Source organism: Mus caroli, unplaced genomic scaffold, assembly GCF_978045245.1.
Source record: "Mus caroli unplaced genomic scaffold, Mus_caroli_1 scaffold_4, whole genome shotgun sequence".
In the NCBI taxonomy this organism is placed as follows: domain Eukaryota; kingdom Metazoa; phylum Chordata; class Mammalia; order Rodentia; family Muridae; genus Mus; species Mus caroli.
Window position 1 is genome coordinate 94,754,869 of NW_028227259.1, and position 11,391 is coordinate 94,766,259.

Below are 11,391 nucleotides of genomic sequence, written 5' to 3' on the forward strand. Positions count from 1 at the left end.
GGGTCCTTGGAGTCTGCAAAGTGTGGCTATGTGGTGGCCTTGAGGAGAGGTGTGCAGATACACTTTTCTCCCTACGTTGTTTCAACCTTGAGGAATTGATGGAAGTTGTCCTGTAACACAACAAAACGCAAGCAGAATAAAAATCATGCAGTTAGATGAAGTAAGAGGAGTGATGGGAAACCGAAGAAGCCAGAAACAGAAGCAAGAATGAAGACTGCCTTTAACAAGTGAACCGGATTGCAGATTGCAGACCAAGCCAGAAGGCACCATCCCTCCTTAGCATAAGGAAGTTATAAAGGAAGTTGACTGGGGAGAAGAGATAACAAGTGCAGTGTAAGACACATTGAGTCTGAGGCAATGGCATAATGCACAAGTGACAGTCATGAAGTAACACAGATCCTGGAAAGGGGTGGGTGTTCATGGCTGGTGGTGAAAGTACAAGTTTCAACTGCATGTACCAACAACTACATTCCTAGAATCGGAGGCCACTATCCACCTTGTATCCCTTCACCCCTTTCAGTACGGGCAGATTCTCCTTAATGGAGTGGCTTTTGTGTGCTGAAGATTTCCTGGCCATCTTTTTGTCTTTTCTCTTTCTTAACCCTCTCTATGGTAGGTGAGAAAAGTCTTAGTTTATGAAGCCAGGGGCAGAGGTCATACCTCACTATTTGAATTTAAATAAGTCCTGTTGTGAAGATGTTATTTAGAGCCTACTCTTCTCACCATTTTACTAGGCCTCCCCATGATGGCCTTCACTTACAATGTTTTTATCACTACCCTTAAGAGTCCTACTTACTAAGATTTATTCCAAATGAAACTTGGCCATGAAAAGCAATGCTCCACTTCTCAACGGCCACAGCCCTTTGTGTTGTCTGACATCCCAGTTGTTACTTCTACCACGATACACATGTATGTTCCCTGGATGGCTTTAGTTTTTGAAGGTCTGAAAACATGCACTGTTTACAAATTTTCTTCCACACACAACCCAGTGTCACGACTTCAGAAATGCCAGCAAATTCCAAAGAATTACAGGATTAAATATAGGGGGAAAAAAACAATCCACACAAATACTTCCTGTTGACAACTAGCCTTAAGTTCTCACTTAGTGAAAGATCAACAAAACCAAAAGGACTAAAAGTGCCAAAATACAAAGAGCAGAATCAATGTCAAGAGGTGCTTATTATGACCAGAAGAGAGAGATAGATGCTCTAAAGGAAGTGTGGCATGAGGAAAAGGTGACCGTGGAGCACTATTTCTTAACTCTAATTTCCTTCAATGGATATTAGCAATAAATGAAGATGCCAGGGAGTCTATCTTGTAAGGTGCATCTCTCTACCCTTTAAAATTAGAAAAGGAAGCCTTTTGGTGAAAGGATCAAAGTGACTCTCATACAGAGAGCGAAGTAGGATCCATCAGTACAGACCTCGGAGGAAAAGTAGCAGGTGGGATGGCTTAGCACTGTTCTCCAGGGTCAATGGGTGCCAAAGATGCAGTCAAGATGGCAGAGGGCTGTATGTGGCCTAGCCTGCAGTGGGACTCTTCAGAGAGCTACTCACCCACCTCTATGCTCAGATATGAGTGGAAACTTTGGTTCCTCTAATAGTTAGTTTTAAAAAAAAATAAAGAAAATGTATTTAAATTTTGATTTTTGGAGTTGAGGGACTTCCTCTGTAATCTTTATAAGCACTTGTGCCACAGGCCACAGCTAGAAAGGTAGCAAGGGCTTCCAATGGAGGGGAGGATTTGAAAATGAGATTAAAGCCCTATCTAATGCATGTTCTTTGTCTTGTGACTTGAGTCTTTCTTCTCTCCTCCTCTTTCTCCTTCCCTCCCCCTGTCTCTACTCATTTCTTTTTCTTGTGGTCTAGGGATTAAATACAAGTCCTCACTCATGCAATTGCACTCTCAGCCACTCAGCTACTCCCTCACCCAGATTTAAACCTCTTGAATGGCCATTCATCCGTGTTATCTGAGGTTTATTTATTTATGTATTTATTTATTGCCCAGTTAGGTCTATTTTGTTGTGATAAACACCATGATCAAAAGCAACCAAGGGAGAGGGGAGAGTTTATTTGCTTACATGTCACTGGTTACAGTCCATTACTGGGGAAAATCAAGAAATCAAGGCAGCAACTTGGGGCAGTAACCCTGAGTCAGAAACTAAAGCAGATTCCATGGAAGAATGCTGATTATTGGCTTGCTCTCAATGGCTTACTCGGCTTGCTTTTTAAAAGTACAATCCAAGACCATTTGTCCAAGGGTGGCACCATCCACAGTAAGCAGAGCCCATATCAATCATTAATGAAGAAAATGTCCCACAAACATATCCACAGGACAGTCTGATGGAGGCAATTCACAATTGAGATTCTCTCTTTCCAGATATATCCAAGTTTGTGTCAAGTTGAAAAAATCCAACCAACACCAACATAGTGCCTCATTGAACCTGGAGCTTACCAGTTCATGTAGATTGGCCTGCATCTACCCCCAAGGGTCTTTATCCTTTTTCCTTCCAGCGCTGAGATTTTAGGTATGTTCCCACCACTGCTTGTCATGGGTGTTGGAGATCCAAACGCAAGTTCTCACACTTGCATGGCAAGCACTTTACCAAATAAGCCATCTCCCCAAGCCCTCCAGTTAGTTGTTATGACAAAGATGATCATTGTGTATCAATAACTCAGTCTTGGGTGAGAGGGTATGGAGGACTTTGGGGATAGCACTGGAAATGTAAATGAAGAAAATACCTAATTAAAAAAAAGAATAAAGATATTGGACCAGGTATATTTGACACCAGTAGAATTCACTTAATGTGTGATAAAGTTCTTGGTTTGATTCTCTCTCTCTCTCTCTCTCTCTCTCTCTCTCTCTCTCTCTCTCTCTCTCTCTCCCTCTCTCTCCCTTTCTCTGTTACTCTTGCTTTCTCTTGCTCTCTCATACAAAGGAACAAAGATAAATAGATAGATGATAAATAGATAGGTAGATAAGTAGATGATAGATAGGTAGATAGATAGATAGATAGATGATAGATAGATAGATAGATAGATAGATAGATAGATAGATAGATTCCAGAAATGTCAAAAGACTTGTGACAGTATTTTAATCCTTAGTTGATTACAAATGAAGTTATCTACAAGTTGCTAAGACAATTCTTTAACTTATAATTCAACTATTATTTTCTTGTGAAAAATAATGCCCAGAAAATGATGTACTAAATAGTACTTTAAGATCATAAAACTAGAGCTACAGTGTGCAGACACAAGAAAGGCAAGTGGTATATATTCCTTTAGCTTTGAAGTGATGACTCTTGTGGTAAGTGATTGCCCAAGCTGTAATGAGTGCAGCAAGCTCATGCTTGTGTAATTTCTAAAGCCAAATTCTTATTTAAATACAGAAAGGGATCTTTTCTGATAAATCTAATTTGCTTGGTGGACATGATTCACACGCTAACCAATTTTGAACAAGTTTTCAAGGTTCAGAAAATATAAGCAGATAAAACTTCAGGTAGAAAGGCATACCACTTCAGCAAACTATATTCATATTCAAAGTTATTTAGGGCAGTTAAAATTTACAAGTAACCCCTACAGTTTAAACAAAAAGGCATAGGCGTAATTACATATTTGGGCTTTTGTAATCTCATTTTAATCATTACTGGGCCAACAGTAAAAATAAAACCTTGAGTTTGTATGCAATTAAGACGAGCTGCTCATTAGATTTAGCCAAACTAGAGGCTACCTCAATGAAAAATTTGTAATGGCTATTACCACCATACATAGGTTCAATATTATTAATATATTGATTCTCTGCAGCCTACCATGAGGACAGACTTAAGCACTGTTGATCCTGGAGCTTAGCAGTTCATCTGATTTCTTTATAAAGCATTAAATGCCAGAATGACATACAGGTTAATGTTGTAGTATTAGAAGTAATTTTATTTAATTAATAAACTTTATCATAAATCCAACTAATTAACAAAAATTAAAATGAAATAAGAAACATGCTTTTTTTTAAACCAAAATTCTGTTCTTATTTATAACCATATGAACAAAGTATTTTTAAAATATGCTTAGTACTTTTTCAGTGGCCATAATGGAAGGTAAGAGGGGTAGCATCAGAGACTTTCACAAACCCTACCAGATTATCTTGTCTGCTGTTCTGCAGGTATCTTGGCTGTGATCCTTCATAGTCTACTAGGAAAGCTGTGGTTCAGTTCACAGCAGCAGGGAATTTTCCACATTTGCATTCATTTTTGAATTTTAAGAACTTTGACATGGACAATTATGCCCACAGGTGACAGGAAACCTGTGTTTCAAGAGGGAACTTGATCACATCTCTAGATAACCTAGGTATCCTAAACAAGTGTGCGAGTGCCCGCAGGCTTCACGCTGCTGCCAGGAGCACATAGTTTTTGGATTGGTAAGAACAGCCAGATGACGCTTCGTGAAATATAAATGGAAGAAAGACTCAGAGAGTGCAATAAAAACCCTCCACCCTTCCGTCTAGGAGGACCAGAGAAAGAACTTGAGCAGCTTCAGAATATGGCTCTGGGGGTTCTGATAGCAGTCTGCCTCTTGTTCAAAGGTGAGTAATTCCATTTTTGTTACCTTTGTACCACCTTACAATGGGAAGATTTAGTTCTCTGGATTCAAAGTTGTTCCTGGCAATGATCAAAACAAGGAACGTGTGGATTAATTATGTTTTTAGAGAATACATCTCTCTCTCTCTCTCTCTCTCTCTCTCTCTCTCCCTCTCCCTCTCCCTCTCCCTCTCTATCCCTCCCCCCTCTCTCTTTTCTCTCTCTCAAAGAAGCCTGAAGTGTTTACTTTTCATAATTGAAGCACACTTGATAACAGCTACTGCCCTACAGTAAGCTGTGCATGGTGATTCAATGAGGTATGTAAATACATGAACTTTCTCCGAGAATGAGTGTATTTCCTTGTTCCATAATTGTACTCCTGTCAAGGGGACAGCTAAGAAGTACTCTGGAACTGCCCTTGTCAGGCTCTGGATCTCAGTGAAAACAATGAGTTAGAACCAGAACAGAAGATGGGAACCCCAGGATCAGAGCCACTTTGGGTCTGTCGTTCATAGACAAAGGAAGCTCACGTGTGATAGATGTTCTTCCTCCTCTACCACAGCAATGAAGGCAGCACTGAGCGAAGAAGCAGAGGCGATCCCTCCCAGCACAGCACAGCAGAGCAACTGGACATTTAACAACACTGAAGGTATCTTCTTCCCCCTTTATTTCAAGTGACTTCTTTAAAACTTTTGACAGAACATTGCGTTTGGTGGAGAACATTTGAAAATTTTTAACTAAAATTTTTTAGATAATCTGCTATTTCAGAGAGATGATGATGCTAAACTAAAGTGATAGGTAGGTGTGCCTGCCAAACACTGCCTTTTTTTTTTTTAAGAGAAAGAAGTGAAGCAGGGGGTGAGAAAAGCTGCCTATCTTCCACTACTCTTCTAAATGTGAGCCCTGCCATGGGTTCTGCTGGGATTCTGCTTGACTTCCAATGACCCTTTTATACTGGGTATAATTGAATATGCTTTGACATTCTGGAGGAGAGACATTGTATTTTGATCTGGAACAGGAAGCTTGGTAGCCAGAGAACTTACAAGAAGCGGTGCTTTTCTTCACCTTCGGGAAGGTCTTTTCTCGTGGCTTGCTGTCGTTTAGCATGTGCTATATTTCCTGATACTTCTCACCCACTTTGGTTATTATTGGTGGTGGTCATATATTTTCTCTCCATGTCAGTGTGTGTATTACAAAGACTTCTTGCTGCTGCTGAAGATGGCATTGTGGCACAGTTTTCAAACTCATTTGAACTAGAGATGAATATGGAAAGCTCCTTGCCTGCCAAGACCTGAGTCTGAATGACTAATGACTCTCACAGAACTCATAATGGCCCCTGATAGAAAGATTATGTTTTGTGATCAGGACCCAGGAACTCTTTATTTTGTTTTCAGGGTCTACTCAAAAATATAGAAACATTTAAGGATGTGGTTTCATCTTAGTGGTTGATGTCATACACTTGTTTCTAGCAACTCCGCCCTTACCCCTTTACCCTCTCATATTGCTGAACTGTAAATGAAGTCTCTGATTTATATAACAACAGCAATAAAGAAAGGAAGGAACTATTTCTTTGCTTTCTTTGTGGAAAAATTTTGTATTTCTCCGTGCTTTGTTACAATGCTGGGATGGACCCCAGAATCTTGCACATGCTAAGCATCTAACACCATGCTATAGCCTCTCGTTTTGCTTTTTAACTTAGAAATTTACATCTTATATTTTATAAATGTTTTAATGAAGTTATAACTAACTTCTCCTCAAAGGGAAAAACGAGTCTCTCTGGGGTACCCTTCCTTTGGAAATGGTTTCTTTCAAATTCTCATATTTTCTAGAGAATCCTTTTTTATATTTGCTTAAGTGAACTTGGTTCGTCTTGAATTAAGAGGAACTTAGCATGGTTTGAATGAGAAATTCTCAATGTCTCCAAATAAATTCCTAAAGGGATCAATTGCGTTAACAATACCACAGTCAGCAAATTGAATGTCAGTGTTAAGTTCTGGTGTGTGTTCTCAAAGCAAAGTGATACGGTGTCTTGTTGGTACCCTGGTAAATAGAGATTTAGTGTTTTTGACATGAGAAGGAATGTTTTTAGGTCTGTATTATTTTTCCTAAAGACACCTGAGTAGGATTGTCTTAGCCTCTGTAGGAATGCCAATACAATATAGCGCGAGGAGTGACTAATAGTAAGGAGGTGGACTTATGCACTCAACAGGCCTTACGATGCCACCAACTGTGCTTAAGAAAAGTTTAAAGATGGCAACCATTCAATTATGCGGTTTTCCCTAAGAGTCTTTCCCATTGCATAAGCACCAAGGATAGTACAAGTAGGTGTTCCGTCTGGCATGCCAGCACCAGTAGCATCCTGAAACCCAGCTGATTTTCCAGAGTACCCTTCCCTGACTCAGGTGTCCCGGGAGGAGGTTTCTGATCACTAACTACACGCTGCTGCAGTCATTTTTGCGGTGCTGAAAGAAAGAGAAAGCTATTGCAGATCCCACTCCCATGGCTTTCCAACATCTCCACAATACCTCTTAACCGAGCAGAACTTTCACTTAGTATGTTGTAGTGTTGCTATTAGCTGTGTTCACCTAAGCCCACTCTGGCTCTGGCTTCTCATATCAGTTGTAAAAGCCCCTCTCTGGTTAATCAATGAAAAATTTCCCTTGCTAGATGGAACTCCTTGGCAGTTCATGGAAGAGTGAAAAAGGGGATTCTTATCCTATTCTCTAAAGAGAAAATATACATTTCTCTTATTATTAGGCAAAGTTACATCCCTAGGTGATGACATATTAATTCCAAGGAATGTACAGGGGAAGTGCAAAGTGATATGAGGCCTTCTGCTCTAATTAGCATTGGTTACATGGCTGGGAAACATGGTTCAAAATTACCTCCTAAGCTAGAACCAATGCTGCCACCTTTTGACCAACTTGTTCCTATGCTTTATTGTGTAGCTTCTAAAGAATAGGACTATCATTAATCCACCTCCACTCTATAACTAACCGATAATGTGTAGAGAGACACGAACCCAAGCTCTTGGATATATTCCCTCTCCCCCACAAAAAAGCATCCAATATTTCAAAGGGTCTAAAAATTCTTAAAATAAAAGATCTCTCTATATATGTATTGAACATGTATTATGAAGTTGGACACACTTAACTGTTAATGTATCTCCTTTTCCTAGCTGACTACATAGAAGAACCTGTAGCTCTGAAGTTCTCCCATCCTTGTCTGGAAGACCATAATAGTTACTGCATTAATGGAGCATGTGCATTTCACCATGAGCTGAAGCAAGCCATTTGCAGGTAACTGCAAAGAACTTAGCAAGTCTTAGACATGGGAGAAGGGGATGCACACAGCACAGTTGCAACTGTTCTGTGTTGTCCACTATAAATAGTGCTTGACTTCCAATAGGTATTGTAATTCCCTGGGAAAGATTATTTCTCCCACTCTCAGCATTCCTTAGCTACCCATAGTTCTTCATATAGGGTTGAGAAATCATGAGACCTACCTCAACCCTGGTCCACATTAGCTTCTCTCTTGCTGTTGTCCTTGTTCAAGTCATGTTTAAGTGGCCATGTTGGGGAGACCTCATGGGTGTCACTTCTGTCATTTCTAGGAGACACAGTCTCACAGAAAATTTCTTGTTCATCTTAAGTACATGGGAGTTCTTGGAGGGAGAAGAGGAATGGGGTAAAATGATGTAATTATATTATAATCTTAAAAATAATTTTAAAACAATAGAATGATGGAATGGCAGAAGGGGGAACACTGCTTGATCTGAATGTGACTGGCCATTGTATTTGAATATTATGACATCTTTTTAAATAAACTACTTATTTATATTACTCAACACTGTAGTTCCCAGACTATGGCATGCACAGACCAGAAACTTGTTTGCAATGCTGACTTTAAGATCTACAGCTATGAAGTCAGTATCTGCATTTCTAACAACATACAATGGCAACTCTGAACTTACACAGGTTTCCAGGATGAGACAAATTCCCATGAGAAGAAAATCCATTCAGGAAGATAAAGTCCTGGAGCTACCATGACCTTCTCACCCCACACTGACTGGCTCAGTTTCCTGACAAGCAGTCTGCCTTTCCCTCCTCACAATGAGGGAGCACATGAAACCTTACTGAATAGCCTGTGCTAAAGTGCAGGCTGTCTCATGGACTGGCTTCCTTGTGCCTTAGCAAATGTCTCCTTTTCATCCTTTGAAATGTGTCATTCATTGGTACTTCTGTAGGCTTTACAGTTGCATGCTCTTTTCTCTCTTTAAAGATGCTTTACTGGTTATACGGGACAACGATGTGAGCATTTGACCCTAACTTCGTATGCTGTGGATTCTTATGAAAAATACATTGCGATTGGGATTGGCGTCGGATTGCTAATTAGTGCTTTTCTTGCTGTCTTCTATTGCTACATAAGAAAAAGGTATGGAAAAGACAAATCATTCAGTTCGTTGTGTGTGTTTACTTGACAAATATTTATTGTTTGTCAACAATAGTCCCTACTGTTGATGTGTGTGTCTGAAAAGACCCTCTGTGATATTTTTGGTGCCTTTTCATGAACCCAGACAAGTGCTTAAAAGAAGGAGAGAGAGAGAGAGAGAGAGAGAGAGAGAGAGAGAGAGAGAGAGAGAGAGAGAGAGAGAGAGAGAGAAGGAAAGGAAAGGAAAGGAAAGAAAGGAAAGGAAAGGAAAGGAAAGGAAAGGAAAGGAAAGGAAAGGAAAGGAAAGGAAAGGAAAGGAAAGGAAAGGAAAGGAAAGGAAAGGAAAGGAAAGGAAAGGAAAGGAAAGAACAGGAAAGGAAAGGAAAGGAAAGGAAAGGAAAGGAAAGGAAAGGAAAGGAAAGGAAAGGAAAGGAAAGGAAAGGAAAGAGGAAAGGAAAGAGGAAAAGAAAGAGGAAAGGAAAGAGGAAAGGAAAGAGGAAAGGAAAAAGGAAAGGAAAGGAAAAAGGAAAAGAAAAAGGAAAGGAAAAAGGAAAGGAAGGAAGGAAGAGGGAGGGAGGGAGGAAGGAAGGAAGACACACAGAAAGAAACCTTTCCAATACAATTAGAATAATGCAAATTTATATTTTCTTTCCTCTTATTTATGTTTGCCTGAGTCAAAGTTAAAAGTGGGAAAGATATCAGGCTTTTAGAAGGCAGAGATTAAATACATCTTACTGATGAGTAGACATTTAGTGTCCCACAAAGCATAAATATTGTTGTGTAAACAGAACATTAAGAAATAAATGAAAACACGAGACACACATTGACCACTTACTCTTTAGACATCAAGGTGAGTTAATCTTCAGCAATATTGTTCAGTGTTAAAAACCCAATACTGGGGCTGGCGAGATGGCTAGTGGTTAAGAGTGCCGACTGCTCTTCCGAAGGTCCCGAGTTCAAATCCCAGCAACCACATGGTGGCTCACAACCATCTGTGATGAAATCTGCTGCCCTCTTCTGGAGTGTCTAAGGACAGCTACAATGTACTTACATATAATAAATAAATAAATTAAAAAAACCCAATACTAAGAATTTAATCTACAAAACAAGTTTATATTAGTTATGTATATCCCATATTATTTCTAGTTTCCCCACACTGGTTATTTCTCATTAAATCCACACAACTAGGAAAAAGTCACAATTTAATGACAGTCACATTAAGAACAAATATATTTCTACACTAATATTCATATTATGGTACATTCACTATTCTCAATAAAAAAAAAAAACAACTAAAATTCCATGACCAAAATTAGAAAAGTTTGTTTTGCTTAATAGATGTCTATCAGAAAGAATCAAATATGTGTTTGATTAGCTTTATGCTGGTCAACTAGATGAAGAATATTAATGAGAAAGAGAAAGAAGAAATCAAGGAGAAGGAAGGAGGAGGAAGGGGGAAGAGGAGGAAAGATCTGTATACATTCATGAGCCGGGCATGGAAAGTCAGACTCTCTAGAAGATCTGGACATGGAGATGCTCACGTGTGTGATGGTGGTGGTAGTGTGACATCTAAGACAAAATGTGTAGTGACCTAATGAAAGAAGACAACATAGCCCAAAGCTGCTAAGCAAAGGTGTGGCTTCAGTGCCAGTGCTGTCTCAGCCTGATTCCACAGGGAGAGATGGGGTGTGAATGCCATCATACTTGGCTTTAATACTTCATATCAGTCAATCATGGGTCTTGATGATCACAGTGGGGTAGAAATCAGGGTCTCACAATCTCTTAGAAACTTGTTGGTAAAGCACTCTGTTGGCCCTGGGTAATCCTCTAGAGTAGGATGCTTCTGTGGATGGGTTACTTCCTACTACTGAATAATGCATCCACCAGTAGATAAATGGCATCTAAGTAGAGTACCAAAGGCAACTGCTACAGCAGCACACTTGCATGTGTAATCTGTCACCATCAACACACAGCACTCTTATGGAAACCAATGTTCTCTCTGTTTTAGGTGTATAAATCCGAAATCACCCTACATCATCTGCTCTGAAGGGAGCCCATTGTGAGACCTTATAAGACATAGTCATCAAGCCGTCTGTCAAAAGCCACAGGGACTCCAATGGAGATCTTTGGATGATACAAAAATGTGATAAGCTAACTTGAACAAAATGGTGGTTTGGGTCACAGTGCAGTAATTGACCATTGGTTCTTAGCTTTGGTTATCGTTGGGTGCCACAGAAGCTATGGGAATGAGCTACAGTAAAGAAGCCAAGTTCACTACCCTTCTTTGGGTTTGCTGTTGGGTGGTTGTTGTCACTGCAGGAAGATTTGTTCTATACTTCTGACCATCTTGGATGTGAATTTTCATTTTAATTGTTTTCCACCACACATCA

General features: G+C 39.7%; 1 protein-coding gene across 2 annotated transcripts; it reads left to right on the top strand.

The window, feature by feature from the left end:
* Nucleotides 1–4,445: 4,445 nt before the first annotated feature.
* Epgn (epithelial mitogen) lies at nucleotides 4,446–11,064 on the top strand. 2 transcript variants are annotated; one of them, XM_021163895.3, is made up of 5 exons: nucleotides 4,446–4,575; nucleotides 5,133–5,219; nucleotides 7,749–7,869; nucleotides 8,852–9,004; nucleotides 11,010–11,064. In XM_021163895.3, the coding sequence occupies exons 1-5, from the start codon at nucleotides 4,446–4,448 to the stop codon at nucleotides 11,062–11,064; spliced, it is 546 nt and encodes a 181-aa protein (XP_021019554.3). The 2 variants fall into 2 exon arrangements, with proteins under 2 accessions (XP_021019554.3, XP_021019555.1); XM_021163896.2 differs by lacking the exon at nucleotides 8,852–9,004 and having other exon boundaries at nucleotides 4,502–4,575.
* Nucleotides 11,065–11,391: the final 327 nt, after the last annotated feature.

What these genes read in the sequence shown, in the direction of transcription:
- Epgn (XM_021163895.3), top strand. Translation starts at nt 4,446, where the DNA reads ATGGAAGAAAGACTCAGAGAGTGCAATAAAAACCCTCCACCCTTCCGT. An exon ending in AGTCTGCCTCTTGTTCAAAG is followed by an intron (nt 4,576 to 5,132) that starts GTGAGTAATTCC and finishes CCTCTACCACAG; the next exon opens with CAATGAAGGCAGCACTGAGC. An exon ending in GACATTTAACAACACTGAAG is followed by an intron (nt 5,220 to 7,748) that starts GTATCTTCTTCC and finishes TCCTTTTCCTAG; the next exon opens with CTGACTACATAGAAGAACCT.